We start from the raw sequence: 27,174 nt of genomic DNA on the forward strand, positions 1-27,174 counted from the left end.
AAAGTTTATACTTGTGTGTTGGCATCTCTGTCATGCTTCAATTACAGCGCCAAACCAATAGGACTGAATCTTTTTAACCCTATGTTGTACAGAATGTAGTGGTGTAGTGGTATTATTTTTACAAATCTTTTAAGTGCACTATTTAGGGAGTGTAGAGAAGTTAATATTTCTGGACATCTTGATTTGAGCAACTTGAACCATGTTCGTCCGACTGCAGACCAATCACAGTCGTTGTGGTCTGCTTAGACATGATGATTTACATTTCTGGAGAGGTGCACATCAGGCTATGCTGCCTATGGCATAGGTTCAACACAAGCTTAAATTGGGCTTAATACTCAGGAGACAGTGACCTCTGTTGGTTTGGAGGGCAGCATTTTGACTGTATGTAATAGTTGATATAACATCATTCACTGTATTTAATCTTTGGCCATTTCTGCTGTGTTCAGTGTCAGACTAATTACTGATATTCTAATAAAAGACTGTGGAACCAAGATTGAGACTAGAGTCTTTTCACCTACAATGTGTTAAGCATGAGTCTTATTACTGAAATGATAATAGGACAGACATTAGAACCATAATATGTCATGGTACTTTTACTTTCAATACTTAAGTACATTTGAAGGTAAATACTTTGGTACTTTTACTCAAGTGAAGATCTACAACGAGGACGTTTACTTTTACTGGAGTAATATTTTACCTTGAGTATCTGTACTTTTACTCAGGTACATGGGTTGGGTACTTTGTCCACCACTGGTATCTCAGGGTCTCATTCATGAGTGACGAGAAGAAGGATTGTTTGGACTGTCATTTCTCCTTCATGTTGAGAAGGGCCAGTTGAGGTGATTAGGGCAGCTGATCTGGATGTTTCTCACTGGAAATATAACAGTCATGGTCAACTGTGAGGAGGACCCAGGGTAGACCAGAGCTTGTTAGAGGGATTATATCCCTGGATGGCCTGGGAATACCTGGTGTTATGTTCTGCTCCTGCCTTGTCCATTTTGTAACATTTCTCTGTGGCCTGTGGTGGTCTTGCATTATGTCTGTAATGGTGGTTCTTGTTGTTAGTGTATAGTCTTGTCTCACAGTCTAGGTTTTAGTTTTGACTCGCCACTTCTTTCTAGTCATGTGTTTTTGTCTCTTTGTCAATGTTATCAAATAAAACAAACATGCGTTTACATCCTGCCTTCTTGCCTGCTCCTTCATCACACCTGGAGATACCCCAGGAGGAGATAGAGGAATTTGCTTGGGCCAACGATGCTGCATTTCTTTACTCACCTTTTTGCCAAGGTGACCCTGAAATAAATCAGGCTTCCAAAGGAATAGGTCTATAGTTTGACAGCTTGCAGGGATCAAGGTTTGGTTTCTCAATCAATAATTTAATCACTGCTGATTCACTTCAGTTATTTCTGGTAACATTTCCTTGTAGGAATAGGGTCTAATCTCATGTCAATAATGAGAAAGAAATTACTTTAACTAAAGGTGTCTGGCTTTTGTGCTGTAGTTACACTGTATTCAGAATCAGCTCTGGCTGCATAAAGCTGTGGATTACTTTTGGTTCATTGTATGGTCAGAATTTTCTGTCTAAAAGCTTCAGTTTTATTATTGAAAAAAATCACAAAATCAATACTTCAAATAAAAAGAATTCAAATATTTGAGGTAGTATGAATTAATTACTTTAGTTTTATTAAATTTAGTTTACAGGTGATTACACACAAGATCAGTTCGGTTTGATATATATCATACAATTTTTATTAGTGTACGGTCCAAATGATTTGATTCTGACATTCCCTCCCATATGGTTTTTCAGATTAGTCATCTGTAACCTCTCAGTGAAGTCATGTGAATATCTCCTGTCAGCTCTACAATCACAACACTGTGTCCTGAGAGAACTGGACCTCACTCACAACGGCCTGCAGGATTCAGGAGTGGAGAAGCTCTGTGATGCACTGAAGAGTTCACACTGTAAACTGGAGATTCTCAGGTCAGCTTTGTATGAATTCATTTAGTTATTAAACAGTGAGCTGTGAACATACTGTAAGTTTCTGTAAATTTCTCCAAGACAACTGTGTGATTTTAGCTGCATTACAGACAAAGGTTTTAGGGCATTCACTCATACAACCACATTTTTTTTTAATTTATGAAAAAACACTGTATTACATTATATTGAATGAATAAGAACAAAAATACCTAAATTATTACAATCATTCAATTTTCTAGGGTAAGATTTTTTTGTAAAGAACAAACTGAAATTTACCCCTGAGAGTCCCAGGCTTATTCTAATGTAAAAACCAGTGAGTCCTGGACAAAATGGGGCTAATTCTGTGCATTTGTTCTGAAGGATTAATTGTAAATGCTTTAGTAATTGCACAGATTCTGAACACTGTGGAGATTATTAGTTTGAAACTCAGAATTTTATTAAACTCTGACACTGAAACCTTTATACAGGGATTACCCTGTGTCCACCCCTCCTTCACTACATTTAACAGACTCAACATCTTACTTCACTCAGAATAATCCTGTAAAATATTTCCTCTGTTTCAGACTGGCTTTGTGTGATTTGGGGGACAATTCTTGTGAAAGTCTGGGCTCAGCTCTACAATCAGAGACCTGCTCTCTGAGAGAACTGGACCTCAGTACCAATGACCTGCAGGATTCAGGAGTGGAGAAGATCTCTGAAGGACTGAAGAGTCCACACTGTAAACTGGAGACTCTCAGGTAAACATTAATTCAGTGTTTATGCATATACCATGTTCAATGCATATACCTTTAATATCAAGACATTAATATTCCAGTGAATGGAGCTGTCTGTCATAAACTGGTTACTGAACTTCTTCACACCACTGATTTGAATACAGCTGTTCTCTTAAACTCTTCCTCTGTTCTTTATATCAGTCTGTACTTTGTCCCTAGACCTTTACCAAGCTCTAGCTGCTCCTCTCTGTGATTCTTTATTCTATGTTGAAGCTTTTAATAATTTCAGCAGTGCTGCAGTAACTCGTCCTCTATTCTTTATAACAGACTTTAGCCTTAGACATTTACCAGATTTAATAATAATTCCAGCAATCCTGCAGTAACTCTTATTATTATAATGACAAAAGCATGTTTTAATTTGAGACCAATTTATATAAGATATTTTATTTTATTAGGATCTAAATTTAATTTCGTTTTGTGCGTGAAGTTTTGTTTTGTGCAAAGGGATCTTATATTTTATATATTTTATTGTTTATATCTATTTTTAATGAAAGGAAATTTTAATTTTTAAAATATGATTAATGTAATGTCCATCCATCCATTATCTGTAACCGCTTATCCAATTTAGGGTCGCGGGGGGTCCAGAGCCTACCTGGAATCATTGGGCGCAAGGCGGGAATACACCCTGGAGGGGACGCCAGTCCTTCACAGGGCAACACAGACACACACACATTCACTCACACCTACGGACACTTTCGAGTCGCCAATCCACCTGCAACGTGTGTTTTTGGACTGTGGGAGGAAACCGGAGCACCCGGAGGAAACCCACGCGGACACGGGGAGAACACACCAACTCCTCACAGACAGTCACCCGGAGCGGGAATCGAACCCACAACCTCCAGGCCCCTGGAGCTGTGTGACACTACCTGCTGCGCCACCGTGCCGCCCATTAATGTAATGTAACTGTGTTATTATTAATCAGAGGCCATTCTTGCTAAAGGACCTATATGTTAAATGTGAATCAGATTATTTTACATGCTAGAATGAGTGGGGTGAAGTTGTTACATCATTTTTAATATTAAAGTGTTTGAGTAAGTTTCAACAAAATTAATGTGTAGAGTTTCTTTTGTAAGATGACATACCTATAGCTGTGTTTTGTGAATCATCTTTCACTACATCCTTCTCTATATTTTTCCATCATTTCCACAGATTATCTGGTTGTTTAATAACAGAAAAAGGCTGTTCTTGTCTGGCGTCAGCTCTGAAATCAAACCCCTCCCACCTGAGAGAACTGGATCTCACCTACAATCACCCTGAAGAGTCTGGAGAGAAACTGCTCTCTGATCCACTCTGCAGTCTACAGACACTCAGGTATGGAGAGAGACCGAGAAAAATATTATTACATTTTTATACAAACATTTTAAACATTAGATCAAGTGAAGTATTGACAGATTAAAGTGGGTATAGTCTTCTCCGTTTCCTTTTAATTTTAATGAGCCACACACAGCTCACACACACTGCTCTCACAGGCATTACATTACACACTGTGTGATGCAGCTGCCTTAATTGAGACACACAGAAGCTCTGTATTAAATGTGTTCTCTTCCTTCTCTGCTCATTTTTACTGCTTTTGTCAGTTCTCTCATTTCTCCACCTTTATTTTGGCTCTGTTTCCTCAAGTCTCCACTCTGGTCATGTCTGTTTTACACTGTTTAATGTCCCTCCAGCCTGAACATTTTCAAATCACTAGTTTCACCTCTTCCAACAAAAAATTACCCAGAATGCATTTAGTTCTCTGAGCCTGTTTGTATTTACAGCAAAAAAATAAACAGAATTAACATGAAAACAAACCCCACCCCTCCAAGAACACCCAGGATTTCAGAGAGGCGAACCAAGGGTTAAATACACAGCACATAGCAGCAATGAGTTTTGGTCTAAATTGAAAAGCTTAAAGTGTCCAGATCAGAAAGAAGTGTTCAGCCCGATCTAAAGCTTCCTTTCGGTTTAGACATAAACCCAAGGCTGAGATTTCCACCTCTAGTAAAGAACTGTCTCTGATTACAATTCTCCAAAAACATGGGGACACTGTGCAAACAAATGGAATGGAATGAGGTGAAAATCATTTAAACCAATAACTGAGACAAAACAAATGCCCTCACACTGTTATAAAAACAGCTCTTTTATTTTATTTCTGTTTATTTCTACCACTAGGGTCTTCTTCAGGTAAACACCCAAGTGATGGAAAAATAACTTTTTGCTGAGACCAGTCTGTGACATCACAGTTTACCTGCTCATCAACACTGAGAGAATGAGCCACAAATTACAATAATAATTTAAAATAATAAAATTATAATTGATACACTCACATAAATAGGTACAGTGTTGGTCACTAAAGGTACAAACTGTTTAAATGTACCTTTAAAGTGTTTAAAAGTCCAGTTTTGTTCCTTAAAGGTACATTACATTCTCTTCTCCAGAAGGAGAGATACATGTTTGTAATCTTTCATTATAGAACTGTGTAGTATATAGAAAAACATAATAAAAGTCCTGGAGATAAAACGGGGCGTATGAAATCAACACAATTTACAAAATCTACAATTATAATAAAATAAGGTACAGTTATGTTCCCTAATTATCACCACAGAGACAGCAAAAGTTACCACCACAGTGACAACATTTCTGACAGTGTAGTGTATAAATGTAAATAACAAATCATAATGACTGCAGAGTGTAAAAGGGTTTGTGGAACAAATACAAATTAATATCCACACTGAAAAATCTCATTAAACTACATCAAAGTGTCTGTGTAGTAAATGCTCTTTGGCTCCCTCCACAGGACTGTGGTCTAATTCAAGGAAAGAAACATTAAACAGACCCCTACTCTAATGTCTCTCTTGGGTGGGGGTGTGGTCGGGTGTGTCTCCTGCAGCTGTGTGGCACTTGAAATGCGCATATAACGCAGTCGTTTTGAAATAGCACTTTAAAGCTTTTAATTTAATCCTAATTCTTAACCTTTTTTTCCACGTCTCTTATTCATTATTGGGCTGTACAATGGGGGATTTTTAATTTATGATCTCAATTTTTTATTGTCAACAATTGGTAGACTGTATACAGCTAGAAGGTTTCACCTTTCATTTAAATGTTGTTCACCCAGTAATCCATTGTGTTACATAGTGTTAGTCACAGCCACAAAGGCTGGTCTCATCAGTCCTGCGTTTAAAGATTTAAACTAGTGTTTTGTCATCTATGATGTAGTGGATGGTTAGTAATGTGGTGTAATAAAACAGCAAAAGGTTTTAAAATCTAATGTTATTAAGTATAGGCCACTGATCAATGAATTATTAACTGTCATAATAAAATATAAACTTGTGTATGTATTTAAACCTCTTCCAAAAAGATTCCAAATACAGATGACAATTATTCACAAAGGACAGTGGTGCCACTCATTTCACACCTGATCATTATAACTCCTTATATCTTTGTCAAAGGGTAATTAGGCAGATTCTTAAATAAAATAGAAGACTGTAGCGACAGTGTCAATCACAGTATTTCAAATGCCTAAGTGAGGAAAATACTGAAATAAAATGTAGAATAAATGTGCAGATTTACAGCTGAGCAGGACTGGATTGATAAAAAGAAAGTGAGAAATGCATTACACACCTTCAACTCCATTTACAAAGCCCTACAAATATGGTTCATTCAAATAAATCTAATAGAATTTCCTTAAAGTCAGTAGAACATCACACTTTAAATCACGCTTGTACAGTTTGTACCAAAGACAAGAAAACACAGATAAAGTAGTTTTATTTTTTTATTTTCATGTGTTAGTAATGTATGTGCATGCACTCATTAACTTATTAACACAAACAGATCTTCACAAACTTGTCTGAAGAATGGGCTGCAGAACCCAGGTGCATCAGTGTAGAACACCAGAAGTTCCCCTGTCTCCAGTGCCCAAAGTAGTCTGTAGACAACAAATAATAAACAGAAGCACACTCTTCATATCAGTTTATAACAGACAGCGTAACAGCTCTTAACTGCATACGTTCAACAACGTTTTCAGTTCTTGACACATTTTTGTGTTGACTTTTTTGCAGCCACTGGTCTGAAGAATAATCCTCAAAACCATAGACAGGGCGCATATATTTTCTGCAGTTTTATACGTCTCTCAGCAGTTCATCCAGCACTCCAGTCAATACATGGTACAAAACTCTTGGTTTTCCACTCTGTAGAGTTTCCAATCACTACACCTCTACATTTCAAATCTGAGAATCATTCATTAGAGTACAACTCTGTGTCTTAGTGTATTGAAATATCATAATACTTCTTACACTCACTGTCAAGACACTGAGATTGTGTTCAGGCCTGGAATGATGTCCTAAGAGGCGACACACTAGTGACAGCATTAAAATACGCTGTCCACATCCAGGACTACATTTAATAGTATGCCCTCCAGGACAATAAGGGGCACCTCTGAAAGACATCACAGAAACATGTAGATATTGTTTTTTATAGTTTTAGTGAAACAAAACAGATCGTTATAAAATAACCACATACCCTTCACTCCAATTCAGCATTTTTAAAACAAACCCCAGTTTTATTCATGGTGAAGGCTATAGCACAGTAAGCAAAGCGAAAAGTGAAAAGCCTAGTTCAGCTGTAAGAACAGTCACACAACTACCTGGTGAATGCCTGGTGGTGTCCAGTAACTCTCCTTTACCTTTCAGACTCAACAAGCTGAATTCTTCCTAAAGACATTAGTGTAAACACAATGCTGTTCAGATTTATAGAGTACAGTGTGTCTGAGGAGTAAGCTACAGGTACATGACATTTAATTGGACTGATATGTCTGTGTACCCTGCAGGTGACATTCTCTAAACGCAACTAGAATACATTTCTAAGCCTCACTGATATAACCTTAACAAAGTCATAAATGGTTATCACTCAGGTAAAAAATCAAATGTCCATCTGAGTGCCGTGTGTAGTGTGAACAGAAACATACACCGTATTCAGCTGATAACAGTAAACAACCTGAATGTAATCACCACGGACTGCTGTGTGTTTCTGATGAAGGTGTGTGAAAGACTAGATTATGTTTAATACAAATCAAGTCAAGAGTCAAGAGAGTTTTATTGTCAATTCTGAATATGTACAGGACACATACAAAGGATTGAAATTACGTTACTCTGCTCCAAGATGCAGTAACTTTTAACAAAAAATAGACTAAATTCAACTAAACTAAGTGTATAAATATATGAAAGTGAACAAACAGAAGACAAGTGCAGGACGTACGACACCAGCAGCTCACTGAGACATACATGAGACAATGGGACACTGACTGAAGACAATAACCTGATTTGGAGGTAGGACACTGGATGTACAGAGCAGAGTAGACAATAGTGCAAGATAATCATATAACGACTAAATAAAGTGAACAAGTTCATACCGGTTCTGGTGAAAAAGTCACAGTTGGGTCTGATGAGGAGGTTAAGTGACAGTACCAATATAAACAGACCCGGTGTCAACAGTAGTGCAGATACTGTGTGAATTACATAAAAATCTTGTGTTTTTTCTGTTTATTTACAACTTACCAACAGCTTGAGAACAGAGCAGTCATCAACCTTCATCTGGACTGGAATGTTCTGTCAGATACGACACTCATAAAGAATGGTTAATACACAATGACTGTGTGAGGAATGAAACACCTCTTGATTGGGTTTGAACTCATACCGTGTTTTTGATAAACGTCTAGAGGCCAGGATCCAGTCGTGCTGCAAAAGACAAAAACATTCAGCTCTTTTGAATCATAATGGAGGACACTCCAGACAGACAGCACAGAGCTGGGACTGAACATCAGGACGACACACACCTCACCATTCCCTGACGCTACACACAACAGCCAAAGATATAAATATTAACCAAAAATGATCTAATTCACCAACATTACTTTCACTGACAGTACAAACCTGGCTAAGACTTTCAGAACATGCAGTGAGTAAAAACATCAGGTAAAAAAAGAAAACCATAACCTGCAGAACTCTGAAAGTGATGAGGAACACTGACCAGTTCCTGTAAGCGCTAACATCAAACCTGAAAGTGGTCATTTTCTGTCTCCAGAAACACTAGGGTGAGCTGTGTCCAGATGATAATCAGGACCTGTGAGGTACAGAACTTGTGATGAAATGTCTGTCAATATTTACTTTTGTTTCACAAATTCAAGCCGTCGACTTATAGAATTATTTCAGTAAATGTTTACCTCGAAGTGTATCACCAGCAGAAAAAAAGCATGATTTAAAATGTGTGTTCACAGAAACCTTCATTCTTTTGTTTACAGAAAATAGCCCAGTAAACATTTAGCCGTTGATTCAACGTTTAAATAACGTAATGACTGCCGTCTAATCAACGTTCTCTTAAGGTTGAAAATGAAAGTTGAAAAGACGTCCAAACACAGACATTGAAAAGACGACTATTAGACATATTTTGGACGTCCATTGACGTTATTAATTGGTCACCACTTAACTAACTTATTAAGATGGATTTTGGACAGACTACTTTTAGATCTATTTTGAACGTCCAGAGATGTTCCTTGTTTACTGGGAGTTGTTATTTATCTGTAAGAGGAAAAATATCATTTAAAAAATAATACTTTTCAATAAGAAAAAAGAATGGACTCTGAAAATAATGAGAAGATAAACAAAACTGGACGATGAATCAGGTCTAAAAACAGCAGATGACTGTTCAATCACAAAAAACGTGTGCCACACCACACACTGTAAAGATATTTATCTCCGATACTACTCCTATATATTTATATATTATTATGACATTTGTGCATCGAGCAAAAACACAGACAACAATATAACAACGAGTTTTAAAACTGAATTATAAACTAATTATATTTATTTACCGACACAAGGGTGATGTACTTCTTCAATTAACTTCTGCTTCCCTTTGAAATGTTCGTCTCACGGGGGGAATGTGAGCCGTATTTAGGAGTTTAGTGAATGATGTTGGAACACTACCTCAAAATAGTGCACTACAAAGAGAATAGGGCACAGTTTTAGACACAGAATTAATACTGAACCCGGGCGTAGAGTCTGACGTAAGGAGGGGGCGGGGTTGGATGTGGGCGGGGCTTGATGTCCAACTCCGCCTTCCTACAGGCTGCAGAGAGAGGCTCACACACACACCCCCTCACCCTGGAGGATCATTTTAATGTGTTCCTCTACTTTTCCTTTTTTGCTCTTTGAGAATAAAGGGGACATTAGGAGGACCTTCTTCCTCCGTCTGGATAAAGACCAGCACAAACTCATCAGGACACGGATCTGTTTATTCTTTATTAATTCTGTATCCTCACACTCTGTCCTCTGTGTGTGTGTGTGTGTGTGTGTGTGTGTGTGTGTGTGTGTGTGTGTGTGTGTGTGTGTGTGTGTGTGTGTTTCAGGACAGAGAATTCAGGACAGAAGTGGATCACACCCAGTCTGAGGAAATGTAAGTCTCCTCTCTCTCACAGAGTCGGTCTCTCCCCTCTCTGTCTGTCTCTTTTTCTCTTTCTGTCTGTCTGTCTCTCCTGACTCAATCAATAATAATAATAATAGTCGCTAGCAGAAGCATTAGCGGGCCGTTAACTGGAGATTCTTAGCAGCTGCTAAAAGCTGGGTTAGCATGCAGCTAGCTGGATGTTGTTAGCTGCTAATATTGACTACGGTTACTGCACCAGCGTCTCAGTTTACTATAATGCCCTGTGTCCATAGACCCCTGGATCTGCCGCCTTTATCTATAGGGGAGCATTAACTACCAAAAGCTAAACTAAACTACTGAGTTTTTAGCCTAGATTTGAAGATTGCGATTGTGTCTGAGTCTCGAACATTTTCCGAAATACTACCTTCATTCGATATTATCAGTTGCTAGCAGCATTGTTAATATGCAGCAAGCTGAAAACTAGTTCCCTCGTTTGATATTAGCAGTTGCTAGCTGTAGGATTAGCATGCAACTAGCTATGAAACTAGTCCCCTTGTTTGATTTTAGCAGTTGTTAGCAGCATTGTTAGCATGATGCTACCTGGATACTAGATCCCTCATTTGATATTAGCAGTCGCTAGCAGCATTGTTAGCATGCAGCAAGCTGGAAACTAGTTCTCTCGTTTGATATTAGCAGTTGCTAGCTGTAGGATTAGCATGCAACTAGCTATGAAACTAGTCCCCTTGTTTGATTTAAGCCGTTGTTAGCAGCATTGTTAGCATGACGCTACCTGGATACTAGATCCCTCGTTTGATATTAGCAGTCGCTAGCAGCATTGTTAGCATGCAGCAAGCTGGAAACTAGCTCTCTCGTTTGATATTAGCAGTTGCTAGCTGTAGGATTAGCATGCAACTAGCGATGAAACTAGTCCCCTTGTTTGATTTTAGCAGTTGCTAGTAGCATTGTTAATATGCAGCAAGCTGGAAACTAGTTCCCTCGTTTGATATTAGCAGTCGCTAGCAGTATTGTTAGCATGCAGCAAGCTGGAAACTAGCTCTCTTGTTTGATATTAGCAGTTGCTAGCTGTAGGATTAGCATGCATCTACCTATGAAACTAGTCCCCTTGTTTGATTTTAGCAGTCGTTAGCAGCATTGTTAGCATGACCCTACCTGGATACTAGATCCCTCGTTTGATATTAGCAGTCGCTAGCAGCATTGTTAGCATGCAGCAAGCTGAATAGTTTCCTTGGTTGATATTAGCAGTTGCTAGCTGTAGGATTAGCATGCAACTAGCTATGAAACTAGTCCTCTTGTTTGATTTTAGCAGTCGTTTGCAGCATTGTTAGCATGACGCTACCTGGATACTAGATCCCTCGTTTGATATTAGCAGTCGCTAGCAGCATTGTTAGCATGCAGCAAGCTGGATAGTTTCCTTGGTTGATATTAGCATTTGCTAGCTATAGGATTAGCATGCATCTAGCTATGAAACAAGTCCCCTTGTTTGATTTTAGCAGTTGTTAGCAGCATTGTTAGCATGACGCTACCTGGATACTAAATCCCTCGTTTGGTATTAGCAGTTGCTAGCTGTAAGATTAGCATGCAACTAGCTATGAAACTAGTCCCCTTGTTTGATTTTAGCAGTTGTTAGCAGCATTGTTAGCATGACGCTACCTGGATACTAAATCCCTCGTTTGATTTAAGCAGTCGCTAGCCGCATTGTTAGCATGCAGCAAGCTGGATAGTTTCCTTGGTTGATATTAGCAGTTGCTAGCTGTAGGATTAGCATGCAACTAGCTATGAAACTAGTCCCCTTGTTTGATTTTAGCAGTTGTTAGCAGCATTGTTAGCATGATGCTACTTGGATACTAGATCCCTCGTTTGATATTAGCAGTCGCTAGCAGCAGGATTAGCATGCAGGAAACTGGATAATAGCTAGAAGGAAGATTTGAATTAGTTCACTTGGTCAATATTACCAGTTGCTAGCAGCATTGATTGCATTCAGTTAGCACACAGTCATGGAAACAGGTCTGTGTCAGTTTCTAGCTCTCTCTCTGTATCTAGTGTTTATTGTGTGTGATTGTGTGTGTGTGTGATGGTGTGTTCTCTAATGTGTGTTTATTGTGTGTGTAGATGTGTGTGTGATGGTGTGTTCTCTAATGTGTGTTTAGTGTGTGTGTAGATGTGTGTGTGATGGGGTGTTCTCTAATGTGTGTTTATTGTGTGTGTAGATGTGTGTGTGATGGGGTGTTCTCTAATGTGTGTTTATTGTGTGTAGATGTGTGTGTGTGTGTAGATGTGTGTGTGATGGTGTGTTCTCTAATGTGTGTTTAGTGTGTGTGTAGATGTGTGTGTGTGTGTGATGGGGTGTTCTCTAATGTGTGTGTAGATGTGTGTGTGTGTGTGTGTGTGTGTGTGTGTGTGTGATGGGGTGTTCTCTAATGTGTGTTTATTGTGTGTCTAGATGTGTGTGATGTCACTCTGGATCCAAACACAGCGTATCATGGTTGATATTAGCAGTTTCTAGCTGTAGGATTAGCATGCAACTAGCTATGAAACGTGTCCCCTTGTTTGATATTAGCAGTCGCTAGCCGCATTGTTAGCACGGCACTACCTGGATACTAAATCCCTCGTTTGATATTAGCAGCCGCTAGCAGCAGGATTAGCATGTAGCTATCTATAAATTAGTTCCCTTGGTCAATATTAGCAGTTGCTAGCAGCATTGATAGCATGCAGTTAGCACATAGTCATGGAAACAGGTCTGTGTCAGTTTCTAGCTCTCTCTCTGTATCTAGTGTTTATTGTGTGTGTGATTGTGTGTTCTCTAATGTGTGTGTGTGTGATGGTGTGTTCTCTAATGTGTGTGTGATGGTGTGTTCTCTAATGTGTGTGTGATGGTGTGTTCTCTAATGTGTGTGTAGATGTGTGTGTGATGGTGTGTTCTCTAATGTGTGTGTAGATGTGTGTGTGATGGTGTGTTCTCTATTGTGTGTTTATTGTGTGTGTGTGTGTGTGTGTGTGAGATGGGGTGTTCTCTAATGTGTGTTTATTGTGTGTGTAGATGTGTGTGATGTCACTCTGGATCCAAACACAGCGTACACTCGTCTCATTCTGTCGGAGGGAAACAGGAAGGTGGAGCATGTTGGAGAGAGTCAGTCGTATCCAGATCGTCCGGAGAGATTTGATTGGTTTGGTCAGGTTCTGAGTGTGGAGAGTTGGACTGGACGCTGTTACTGGGAGGTGGAGTGGAGCGGGAGAGAGGTTTATATCTCAGTGTCGTACGGAGGAATCCAGAGGAAAGGAGGCAGTGATGAGAGTGGATTTGGATTCAATAAAAACTCCTGGAGTCTGCGCTGCTCTGGGAACAGTTTCTCTCTGTTCCACAATAAACAGGAAACTGAGATCCCTGCCCCTCCCTCTCCCTCTAACAGAGTGGGGGTGTATCTGGACTCAGAGGGGGGCACTCTGTCCTTCTACACCATCCCCCCCAACACACACACACTCACACACTTACACACACTCACCACCACATTCACTGAGCCCCTCTACGCTGGGTTTAGGTTTCCATATACTGGAGCATCAGTGCGAGTGTGTGATGTGGAGTAAACACTGATCTGTGTGTGTCCTTAGTCCTTCTCTTTTCTCTTACCTTTCACTTTCACTATTCTCACCTTGATCTCACTAATCTTTCTTTCTCACCTTGTTTCTCTCTGTCTCTGTTCCCTTTGTCTCTCACCTTCTTTCTCTCTCTCTCTCTCTCTCTCCTTTTTTCTGTCACTTCTCTTTTTTCCTCCTTCCATTGTATCCTTTACTTCCCTTTCTGTCTTTGTTTCTCTCTCTCTCTCTCTCTCCTTCTCTCCCCCCTCTCTCTCTCTCTCTCTCTCTCTCATACACACACACTAGGAGCAGTGAACACACACTAGGAGCAGTGAACACACACACACACTAGGAGCAGTGAACACACACACACACTAGGAGCAGTGAACACACACACACACTAGGAGCAGTGAACACACACACACACTAGGAGCAGTGAACACACACACACACTAGGAGCAGTGAACACACACACACACTAGGAGCAGTGAACACACACACACACTAGGAGCAGTGAACACACACACACACACTAGGAGCAGTGAACACACACACACACACTAGGAGCAGTGAACACACACACACACACTAGGAGCAGTGAACACACACACACACACTAGGAGCAGTGAACACACACACACACACTAGGAGCAGTGAACACACACACACACACTAGGAGCAGTGAACACACACACACACACTAGGAGCAGTGAACACACACACACACACTAGGAGCAGTGAACACACACACACACACTAGGAGCAGTGAACACACACACACACTAGGAGCAGTGAACACACACACACACTAGGAGCAGTGAACACACACACACACACTAGGAGCAGTGAACACACACACACACACTAGGAGCAGTGAACACACACACACACACTAGGAGCAGTGAACACACACACACACACTAGGAGCAGTGAACACACACACACACACACTAGGAGCAGTGAACACACACACACACACACTAGGAGCAGTGAACACACACACACACACACTAGGAGCAGTGAACACACACACACACACACTAGGAGCAGTGAACACACACACACACACACTAGGAGCAGTGAACACACACACACACACACTAGGAGCAGTGAACACACACACACACACACTAGGAGCAGTGAACACACACACACACACACTAGGAGCAGTGAACACACACACACACACACTAGGAGCAGTGAACACACACACACACACACTAGGAGCAGTGAACACACACACACACACACTAGGAGCAGTGAACACACACACACACACACTAGGAGCAGTGAACACACACACACACACACTAGGAGCAGTGAACACACACACACACACACTAGGAGCAGTGAACACACACACACACACACTAGGAGCAGTGAACACACACACACACACACTAGGAGCAGTGAACACACACACACACACACTAGGAGCAGTGAACACACACACACACACACTAGGAGCAGTGAACACACACACACACACACTAGGAGCAGTGAACACACACACACACACACTAGGAGCAGTGAACACACACACACACACACTAGGAGCAGTGAACACACACACACACACACTAGGAGCAGTGAACACACACACACACACACTAGGAGCAGTGAACACACACACACACACACTAGGAGCAGTGAACACACACACACACACACTAGGAGCAGTGAACACACACACACACACACTAGGAGCAGTGAACACACACACACACACACTAGGAGCAGTGAACACACACACACACACTAGGAGCAGTGAACACACACACACACACTAGGAGCAGTGAACACACACACACACAGCAGGAGCAGTGAACACACACACACACAGCAGGAGCAGTGAACACACACACACACACACACAGCAGGAGCAGTGAACACACACACACACACACACACAGCAGGAGCAGTGAACACACACACACACACACACACAGCAGGAGCAGTGAACACACACACACACACACACACAGCAGGAGCAGTGAACACACACACACACACACACACAGCAGGAGCAGTGAACACACACACACACACACACACAGCAGGAGCAGTGAACACACACACACACACACACACAGCAGGAGCAGTGAACACACACACACACAGCAGGAGCAGTGAACACACACACACACAGCAGGAGCAGTGAACACACACACACACAGCAGGAGCAGTGAACACACACACACACAGCAGGAGCAGTGAACACACACACACACAGCAGGAGCAGTGAACACACACACACACAGCAGGAGCAGTGAACACACACACACACAGCAGGAGCAGTGAACACACACACACACAGCAGGAGCAGTGAACACACACACACACAGCAGGAGCAGTGAACACACACACACACACACACACAGCAGGAGCAGTGAACACACACACACACACACACACAGCAGGAGCAGTGAACACACACACACACACACACACACAGCAGGAGCAGTGAACACACACACACACACACACACAGCAGGAGCAGTGAACACACACACACACACACACAGCAGGAGCAGTGAACACACACACACACACACACACAGCAGGAGCAGTGAACACACACACACACACACACACACAGCAGGAGCAGTGAACACACACACACACACACACAGCAGGAGCAGTGAACACACACACACACACACACACAGCAGGAGCAGTGAACACACACACACACACACACACAGCAGGAGCAGTGAACACACACACACACACACACACAGCAGGAGCAGTGAACACACACACACACACACAGCAGGAGCAGGGGGCTGTGACCACCTCTGTGTTTGGGGTTAGGGCTCTTGCTCATGGGCACTTCAGCCCGTGTGTGTGTGTGTGTGTGTGTGTGAGCTGCTGATGCCACTGTATTGAACGTGCGATGTTCATGTCACAACTGCCCCTTCACTCCTTCACTCTCTTCAGACGTGTGTTTGCTTTGATCAGAGTCAGCGCCATGGGCCGAGCTCCCTTCACTTCTGCTGACACTTGAGTGAGTCTCTGTAACCTGTAAGAACTGTGTATTACACATTAACAGCACACGGCGCCACTGTGAAAATCAGTGCTGTGTTCAGCTTCAGTTATTACTCGTGTAATTACACTGACATTGCTGCATAATTACAACACAATTGTGTACTTACAAGTGAAAAATGGATATCTGGAAGTGGATATGAATGTGTATAACACGTGTAACTTTGTAAGTTGTGTGTGTTGTTAATATGTAGTTACACAGTTATAACTAAGTTTTGGGTGAATATTTCATGTGTTAAACATGTTCTCTACATTCACCTTTCAAAAGATATGTTCATATCTAGCTGGTCTTTCTCCTACAGCTAAGTCCATAGGTCTGCAACACCCCCCCCCCCTCCTGTTTGTGTAAAGGTAGCTCCACCGCTGAGAGTTTTATATCCAAGTTCCCTTGGCTTTATTATCATATCATATCAAGGCACACATTCCCCTGCAACTCCCCATAATCCCTTGTGTGTATGTTATGTTTAAACATTGAAGAGAGCGAATGTGTGTATGAGTGTGAGGGAGGTGTGGGGTGGTGTGGGATCATCCCCTGAAACGACAGCGCACGTTTTCATTTTTTTTTGCTGCTCCCAGGCATTGAACCAGTGACCCTCCGGCCTCTAACTCTCTTTAACCTCAGGACCACTGCTGACCCCCAGTCCAGTGTTATTTGAGGGAATCATACAGTTCCTAGTTTTAATGAACACTTCATTGTGTTAAATCAAGTGTGTTGTGTGTTTAACAAATCCATACGATCAGGAGAAACATCTGGAAACACACTTTGTTTTTTTTACACATCATTTTACTTTTACTGTATTGTACTAATATATCACACAAGCACCATAGGTTTGAGAAGATCATTTATTTTAAATAATAATGAGACCTTTGCACACTTTTGTAAATTAAACACTTGACTCAAAAACATAAAGTAAACAAACAACAGAAAACTGAACCAAAGAGAACAGAGACGAGGACCACAACAAGGAACTAAACACAATACAATGACATACACCAAAGAAACACAGACACGGGGATTAAACACACTGTTTATAACTGATTATAACTGTTACAGTTCAGGAGTGGAGTCTGTATTTACTCTTACAGATGATAGAGGGCGCTGTGCTGTAGATCAGTCTGAGTCTGAACACACTGTTTATAACTGATTATAACTGTTACAGTTCAGGAGTGGAGTCTGTATTTACTCTTACAGATGATAGAGGGCGCTGTGCTGTAGATCAGTCTGAGTCTGAACACACTGTTTATAACTGATTATAACTGTTACAGTTCAGGACTGGAGTCTGTATTTACTCTTACAGATGATAGAGGGCGCTGTGCTGTAGATCAGTCTGAGTCTGAACACACTGTTTATAACTGATTATAACTGTTACAGTTCAGGACTGGAGTCTGTATTTACTCTTACAGATGATAGAGGGCGCTGTGCTGTAGATCAGTCTGAGTCTGAACACACTGTTTATAACTGATTATAACTGTCACAGTTCAGGACTGGAGTCTGTATTTACTCTTACAGATGATAGAGGGCGCTGTGCTGTAGATCAGTCTGAACACACTGTTTATAACTGATTATAACTGTTACAGTTCAGGACTGGAGTCTGTATTTACTCTTACAGATGATAGAGGGCGCTGTGCTGTAGATCAGTCTGAGTCTGAACACACTGTTTATAACTGATTATAACTGTTACAGTTCAGGAGTGGAGTCTGTATTTACTCTTACAGACGATAGAGGGCTGTAGGTTTGATCTGTTATGTGTCAGGGTCATGTCTCCAGTTTGAGTCGTGGTCCTGATAAAGCCCCTGTTTCCACACTGAGACACTGGATCAGCTCAGTGGTGTATTTTAGCCAGTGATCTCAGAGTTAATAAAGACTCTTATTGTGTCCACAGTGCTGTAGTTCAGGGGATTGAACTCAGTGGAGGGTCTGTGTCAGTCCACAACATTTCTCTCCTCTCGGACTGATCTCTGCTCCAGTGAAAGTCACAGTAAGATCACAGTTCCCCGTAGAGGGAGTTTCATTCATTCTGGGTAAGGACTCCCCCGGGGGAAATAACTCCTGTTCCTGAGGTAGTAATCGGTCCGATCAGAACTCATGACGAGACGCTCAGAGATCTCCCTCTGTTTCTCCTGAGTGTGTAGTAACTCATACACAAGGCCATAGGGACAGTGAAATATCCTCCACACACTCACTCTGAGCTCTTCAACCTGACAGTGATATGAACACAGTCCTGATCTAAAGGGAGCAGTGATCCTCCTCAGTCCAGAGTTATTTGGAGTCTAGACGTCTCTGATCTGGAGCGTGGTGTGAATGGGGGAGTCCTCAGTGCAGAGTAAAGAGCTGATTCCTCGTTAGTAAAGTGCAGGAAAGCTGTTGTAGAAACGTCCCTGTCTCAGAAAGATCAGTGGATTGTTTTTGGGACGAAGGGCTGCTGCTGTGAAGATTCCCTCCCTCTGTTTCTGCTGGTGGAGACGGGAACGCTGTGTTTCAGATCATTGTTCCAGAAAGACTCCATCAACACGTGTTAATCTGGGCTCCTGGTCATTGTTTCTCAGGGCGTCTCGACTCGTCCGTCACAGTGAACGTTACAGTTTAACCCTTTATTAACCATCACACTGTCTTTAGTTTAAATAACTACTGCCTCCATCACCTGGGACTGATACTTTTTAATCAGAATTATTATTAACACTGAAGTGTACGAGCTCTGAAACAGTTCATACCTCATTAATATGAATATTAACACTGCTCCAACATCCGAGCATCACACACTCACATTATTTACAGCACTGTTCCAGTTAAACACAGAGAAATAAATAAACTCCTACAGGAGGAAGGGGAAAGTTGTGCTGAAGAAGAAAATAATCTGAATCAAATTTCCAGCTCATCTTCTGTATCACAGCAGTGCAGTGTGGATTTCTGACACTGGGGGTCACTGTAAGACAACTCTCTCTGTGTGTGTGTGTGTGTGTGTGTGTGTGTGTGTGTGTGTGTGTGTGTGTGTGTGTGTGATGTTTAAATTTGCAAGACAAAGTAGACAAGGACGATAAAACTGTTCAATTGTAGAAACAGTGTCTCCATGAAACACAGATAAACTCTATCATTAGTGTAATGTAATAAATAATATTCACTGTCAGATTATTAACACTGTGTTCAGACTTTTGCAGAAGGCTCCATAAGAATAACACTGGTGTTTTTAATAATGCAAGGGGTGGGGGGTCAAGTCTCTACTCTTCCTTTGAAACATTGCTGTGAGGATTTGATGGCATTCAGCCACATAAATGTGTTATAGCTTTGTTTTGCCACCAGCTTTAGCCCCTGAACACCAGAACCTGCAGATCCACTGCAGCAGGGGGCGCTGTCCCTGTGCTCTGTGTGGATCCCAATGCCTGGGTGCAGTGAGGGGGACACTGTACTGAATAAACAGCGCCCTCCTTCAGACGAGACGTAACACAGAGGTCCTGAGGGCAGTAAAGACCCCGGGGGCAGTTCCTGGAACAGAGTCAGGCTTAGTGTGACCCCAGTGTCCTAAATCTGCCCCTGTGGTCCTTCTCTCTGTCCTCCTGACCGTCCCCGTCTTCAATAAACCACTCTGTCCCCCCCACCCTCGTCTCCTCTCGTCCTCACAGCTGGTGTGTGGTGAGGGACTGGAGAGGATCGTCCAGGTGGAGGTGGACACTGGGGGAGGAGGAGGACACTCTCTAATGTCCCAGAGAGTGTGAAGAGCTGTGGGGGTCTAGAACAGCGCTGGAGAAATGGAACATACATTCATTCATTCACTCGTTCATAAACAGGAGTGAAGTGTGGTTCTGATGATCATAAGTTACATATGCAATAAATAAACATATGCACTTCACTGAAACTCTGAAATAAAACAAGCACTGGTTCATATTTGTAACAGTTTATTTCTCTGAGAATATGATCAAAGTAAACATTTCAAAACTAATATTTTGTTAAAATTGTATTTCCATAACCTCTCCTCTCTGATCCCTTCTTCTTTTACCTTTCCCTCAGAGGGAAGAAAGGAATGACATCATGGAGAACTGGATCTCTGTTCATTCTTTATTTTAGAGCAGTATTTCTAACCCCTCTCTCCAGGCTCCATAGCGACTGTTGCTAGGTTGGACAATCTTTTACAGAACTGTGGAATAAACCCCTTTCAGACCAATGACAAGCTGCAGAGGTTTAGTTTAAAGATGCAGTCAGTTTGTTCGTCACTGATTCTTCATGTTACACTGACACCTAGTGGTCTGTCTGTGTCAGAGACTCTGTACCAAACCTGTTCTAAAAATGACTGCCCCCATGTGGGGGACCCACTCTCTGGAGCTTAAACTGGTGCATTCTGGGACGACAGAGCAGTTTGATTCTTCACTTCATGAGAACTGCACTTTACAGAAAACAAAGTAAAAATAATCAATAATCACTTTCATAAACATCGCTTTTAGAGCAGGACGTCTGGTTCCATTCACCTCCACTGTCCACTGTTCTGACCCCTGGGAGTTCCTCTAGAACCAGAACTCTGTGTCTACGTCTCCACCAGAGGAGGATGCAAAGAGTTTGAAAATCTGTTATGATCCAGAGAAAAGCAGGAGATGAGGAGAAAGTAGAGAACCATGACGTTCTCCTGAGGAACACCTTCCTCAACCCTCAGTCGACTGTGAACACTGTCACATCACACCTTTACTTTACTCCAACAAGCTTTAACACTGTTACTGTGCTTTATTTCAGCCTCACCACAGAAATACAGAAATATTAGGACACAGTGCAGATGTGGTGAAGTACATCCAGATGTGAATGAGTCTTTAATGTGTGACAGATTTACCTCTGTTTCACTCTTCACAGGTTTAGATTTAATAAGGTAATGTAGTTTTGACACACCCAGGCCTCTGGGGGCACTAGTGCATATAAAAGCAGCCCCAGTGTCCTCTAAAAGGAGGTGAGTTAGAGGATGAGCACCTGGTGACAGCTACAAACAGGTGGAGTCCAGTAACAGCTCAGTTCCATTCAGTTCTTTGAGGAATTAGTTTTCCCTGTTCATCCAGTAAGTGTTTAATCTCTCTGTTATAAACCGTGACTTTGTGTGTTGTGATAAAACTGTGTTGGGGGTGTGTTGAGGCTAGTGCTAAGATTATTGTTAGCAGGCTAATGCTAAAGCTAAGGCTATGGTTAGCAGGCTAATGCTAAAGCTAAGGCTATGGTTAGCAGGCTAATGCTAATGTTAAGGTTATCGTTAGCAGGTTCTTTCAGGTGTAAAGTCATTCAGTGATAACTGTGTTTATGTGTGAGCTGCTGTTAAAGAAAAACCAGGACAGAAGGAAAAGCCTGAGGATTGTGGCCTCACTCTTCCTCCTCCAACTTCCCTCCATCACTCCATCACTTCAGGATCCTCCTCCTAATGAAAGACTGGTCTGACTCTCCTTTCTCTGGTTTTATCTTCATTAAGGCTCTGGGATCTTCTGAGTAAGAGCTCAGGTTCACAGAGACACACTCTGTCTACTTTATTGGTGTTTGTGTGTGTTTCTATCAGAGCTGGGTGTGTATTGTGTGGTAAAGTGGAGGTTCATCTATTGTTCACTGCATATTCACTGTATTATAACTTCAGTGACAGTAGAACAAAGAGGAATCCTATAATTGTTTGTGTTGCTCACGTTGTTCGATCATTTAAAGTCCAATCTCAGTTCTCCTTCCCTCAGGTGTGTGTCGCTCCAGTGGGAAAATGTCCAGCTGTGTGTTTATAAATGAAGTGTTTTACAGAAAACTGAGGGTGAGAAACAGATGTTAATGACATGGTAAATATTTATGAACACATTTATTATTAAAGTGATTATATTATAAATAAACTGCTGAAAAACAGAGTGAACTGAGTCATCTTCTCTTTATTTAAATGTGGTTCTTTGAGGGTTCCTCCATAAAGATAGTGACTGTAGAACCATAAACCCTTAAAGGAGCCATCAGTCATTCTCCACTCCTTCAGGAATGTTCTCCACGTCCTGAAACAGCCTTTACACTGACACCTAGTGGCCTGGATGTGTCAGAGGTTTGTACTAAATCTATTTAAACGCTGCCGCCCCAATATTGAGGCCCTGATCTCTGGAGCATAGACGGTTCATTCAGGGACAACAGCAGTTTATAGAAAAAGGTCAAAATAATAAATAATCACTTTATTCACTGTTTAATTTCTTCAACAAATGTCTTATGAATCCACTCTAGAAAACGTTCAACTTTTAGAAACTGAAAATAACGCGACACGTCACACACTACAGAGCTTTAAAGATCAAACACACAGCGTTTAATCAGTGTCTGAATAAAACCTCGTATCTCCAGAACAGCAGCTTTACAGGAGAAAGGGAATCAGATCCAGTTCTGAATCATTCTGGAGCAGGACCGCTCAGCTTCCTGTTACACTTCCTGTACATTTCATGATGAACGGACGTCTCCTCGTGTTGTTAGAGATCAAACATTCAGTTCTCACCACAATGTTCTGAAATGGTTCATATTCTAGGATCAGACCAGGGTTTAATTTGTAAATCATGAGGTGATGGAACACAGAGAGTGGAGTGATCCAGCGAGTGCACAGTGAGTGTGAAGGATCCAGAATGCACTGATGAAGGTGTGCTGTGGGGGAGGGTGTGATTCGTGCTGTAGGCCGTGGGTGGTAAACTCATTCTGAGGAAACAGGAGCATTACACTGAGCTCAGAGCAAGGGTCCGGACCGATTTTTACTGAAACCCAACACTGCCTTCACTTCCTTTGAAAAGAAGCAGTAAATCCTTTTTGCTGATGGACAACTACATGATTAGAGCATTGTGGCTGAAGTGTGCTGCTAGTGGAACAGGGGCTGACTTCAGGAGACTGCACTCAGCTGAGGGAGAGGTCTTCAGTAGTGGTGATGGTGATATAAAGAGAAGGGCAGTGTGTAGTACGCACTGAAGAAAGCCGTCAGAACTGTTCCACACAAATACAGAGAAAACCTGGAGCAGCAGCAGTTCTCCTCAAACCACTGACTCCAAACCATTACAGAATACACACTGTGTCTGCAGCCTCTACACACCTCCCCTCCCCCTGCTCTCACCTTCACACCACCCCCTCACCATCACTGAACAGCAGGTCTGCAGCACACTCAGGAAACAGAAGATCAGGACGCTGCTGGCCCTGATGGAGTCTCCCCTGTGACACTCAGACTCTGTTCTGAGCAGAGTTCTCCTTCCTCACTGATCTCTTCAGTCAGGTCCTGAGTCGGTGTGTTGTACCTGCTTTAAGACGTCTGTGATCAGAGCAGTCCTGAAAAAGCAGAACATCTCCGTCCTGAGCGACTACAGACAGCTGCTTTAACGTCTGTGATCATGAAGAGTCTTCAGAGACGTCTTATTAAACTTATTAAAGCTATGATCGATGTTCTCCAGGACCCTCTGCAGTTTCCAGACAGAACCCACAGCTCTGTAGATGACTCCATTAACTCGGCTCTGCACTACATCCTCAAACACCTGGATGGCACCAACACTTATGTCCGTGTGGTGTTTGTAGACTTCAGCTCTGCTTTCAACACCATCACCCTGACGTTCTACTGGATAAACTGCTGTAACTCAGTGTCCCCCATCAGTCTGCTACTGGATCCACAGCTTCTTCTCCAACAGGAAACAGTGCGTCAGGGTGGGGACTTCATCTCAGACCCTCTCTGTCTCAGCACTGTGCTCCTCAGGGATGTGTGTGTTCTCCTCTGCTCTACTCGCTCTACACCAGTGACTGCTCTACCCTCAGTGACTCGGTTAAACTCAGTAAGTTTGTAGACGACACAACCCTGATCTCCTCTGAAACAGAGAGGAGTCCTCGTACCGAGAGGAAGTGACACGGCTGGAGACACGGTGTGAGACAAACAACCTGGAGCTAAACACACACCAAACTGTGGAGATGATCTCTGACTTCAGAAAGGACTCCACCCACTGCCTCCAGTGGAAACACACAGCTCCACAGTCACAGAGCAGAGTCCTACACAGTCCTGGGCTCCAGGGTTCAGCAGGACCTCAGAGGGGACACACAGCACAGTGAATAACAGAGGAGTGGTGACGTGTAAAGAATGTGGAAATAAATGAAAGACACTGACCACATCACACTCCATAAGGAACCTGAAAACACACCCTGATAGATCTGATTAATTAGGGGCTCAGCCTTGATTCCAGCTCTATACACAACACAGTGCTTCTCCTTCTCCTTACCCTCAGTTTACTCTGACTCCACATAGTCACTATTCCCCTGACGTACTGAGATACATTCATCTGTGGTGTTTCTGTTTTAATCTGAACTCATAAGCAGTTAATCTTTACACTACATTTACCACATGGGCTTTTACTATGTTATTGACTTAGACTTGGCTTTAAACTTGATACTTGAACTGCTACACACACACACTAACACACCACCACCACGTCAGTGTCAGTGCAGCGCTGAGAATGATCCACCACCACATCACACCTGCTCTGTGGGGGTCCTGAGGGGGTCCTGATCAGTGAAGAACAGGGGGAAAGAGGACAACAATCAATCAGTGAACATTCATTTAAACTCAGATCACACTAGAGGTGTTCAGTCTTTTACAGCGCAGTCGAGCATTACACAGAAAGAAGGGATAGGAAACACTGAACATATATTTATGATTAAAAAGTGCAGCATCAAATTTAAAATATAAACACAAATGTATTTATAAAGTAGTAAATAAACATAGAAAACTAGTAAACAATAAACAAATGTGAGAAATCAGTGCCCCGTCTAAAAGACTGTCAAACAGATGAAATTAAAAAGAAAATCCAGTAATAAATGTTAACAAAATTAAATAATTAAAATAATTAAAACAAGGCATAAATGAAAAATAATAGTCAGTGGACTATTATCCTGGGGTCAGGAAACCTGTCACTGCTGCTACTCCTATCAATACAGCATTGCCTAGTCCTGCTTCTCAAAACTCCATATCCCAGAATGCACCAGATGATCACATGACACTACACCGGTCTGATCCACCACAGTTCTAATCATGCTCCTCTTTGTACTCCTTTATAAACTCCATGCTCTGTCTAGTCCATTGCTGAGTTTATCACTGCATACAAAGTGTTGTCTATAATCTGTTTATTCTGAAATCTCATTGTCTACCCTTTGCTTGTCTTTACTGTTTCTGTCTCTTGCCTCTTCCTTTGGTTATTGTTGATCTTCTCCGGTTTTGGACTCTGTCTGTTTTGTGACTTCGTTTTTTGGTTCGTCCCTAAGGTTCTGTTTTGCTCTCTGTGTGTGTGTGTGTGTGTGTGTGTGTGTGTGTGTGTGTGTCTAAGAGTCGGGTGACGGTGGATAAGGGCTCGGTGGGTCACTGCACAAAGTCCAAATACTGCTTCGGACACTTGTTCTGTTCCCTACGCCCTTGTTAGGGTGCAGTTAATAAAGAGTTAAAAAGGCAGTGCGGCTGTGTCTCAGTTCCCCACCTCCAGTGACGTCACAGTATTTGAATCTATTGATGGTCTCTGAGCTGCTTCAGATTCTGATCGTGGGGAACTGTGAGTGACTCACTGGTTTAGTGGAGGAGACAGGGCTGAGGACACAGAACTCCCCTCACTCAGTCTGGTCCCCGGTTCCCTATCAGCACCGTCCTAATGTCAAACCCCAGGTGGAGGAGGTGCTGGGGGATAAAGGAGGGGTCAGAGAGAGTGAGGGGAGGACGAGAGACGGACTGAGACGGTGTAGTTCTGTTGTCTGAGCTGAAACACTGTTTATTTGATGTGTGAATAAGGTATAACTGCATGTGCTCTACAGGGAACAGGACATTTCACCTTCACATAGACACTTTAGAGACAGACACCAGGAGTGAATAGGTTCAGGAGCTGGTTTATATTCCAGTCAGTGGGGAAACTGAGTCTAAAGTGTGGACTGTACACATGTGGTAATACAGCTGTGTATCAGGGGAATCTCTGGTCTGGTTTTTAAGTGTTGTTCTGTGTTTGTGTAAAACATGTTGTAAGATGTTTGTAGATGTCTGTGTTTGTCTGTTGTTTCTGAAATGACACTTGCTCTGGTCTTTTCCTTTTAATTGGAGTCATTATGGACCCCCTGCAGTTTGAATACCAGGATGGCACTGGAGTGGATGATGTGGTTATCTACCTGCTGCACATAGTGGACTCCACCTGGACACAACAGGGGGCTCTGTGAGTCTCTGTGAGGATCATGTTCTTCTCTTTCTCCAGTGAATTCAACACTCTCCAGACTGTGTTACTCAGAGAGAAACTGAGGCAGATTCAGGTGGATGACTCCATCATGTCATGGACTATGGACCTGACTGGTCCCCCCCAGTGTGTGCTGCTGCAGGGCTGTGTTTCAGACACTACCATGTGCAGTGTGGGGGGCCCCCAGGGGACTGTATC

At 42.2% G+C, this 27,174-nt stretch overlaps 2 protein-coding genes across 8 annotated transcripts in view; both read left to right on the plus strand.

Moving 5' to 3' along the window:
- The window catches only part of LOC136699218 (ribonuclease inhibitor-like), a 58,409-nt gene extending 44,567 nt beyond the window's left edge, over positions 1-13,842 (plus strand). For all 7 annotated transcript variants that reach the window (XM_066673742.1, XM_066673745.1, XM_066673747.1 and 4 more), the window contains 5 exons: positions 1,808-1,981; positions 2,542-2,715; positions 3,901-4,062; positions 10,136-10,182; positions 13,211-13,842. In XM_066673742.1, the coding sequence (XP_066529839.1) occupies positions 1,808-1,981; positions 2,542-2,715; positions 3,901-4,062; positions 10,136-10,182; positions 13,211-13,755 (1,102 nt within the window). In that variant the 3' untranslated portion in view covers positions 13,756-13,842. The remainder of the gene's footprint in view (positions 1-1,807; positions 1,982-2,541; positions 2,716-3,900; positions 4,063-10,135; positions 10,183-13,210) is intronic.
- Positions 13,843-16,387: 2,545 nt separating this feature from the next.
- The window catches only part of LOC136699219 (NACHT, LRR and PYD domains-containing protein 9-like), a 59,213-nt gene continuing 48,426 nt past the window's right edge, over positions 16,388-27,174 (plus strand). The window contains exon 1 of the mRNA XM_066673751.1: positions 16,388-21,821. The gene's annotated coding sequence lies outside the window, so the exon portion shown is untranslated. The remainder of the gene's footprint in view (positions 21,822-27,174) is intronic.

The sequence above is a fragment of the Hoplias malabaricus genome, chromosome 6 (genome assembly GCF_029633855.1).
Source record: "Hoplias malabaricus isolate fHopMal1 chromosome 6, fHopMal1.hap1, whole genome shotgun sequence".
In the NCBI taxonomy this organism is placed as follows: domain Eukaryota; kingdom Metazoa; phylum Chordata; class Actinopteri; order Characiformes; family Erythrinidae; genus Hoplias; species Hoplias malabaricus.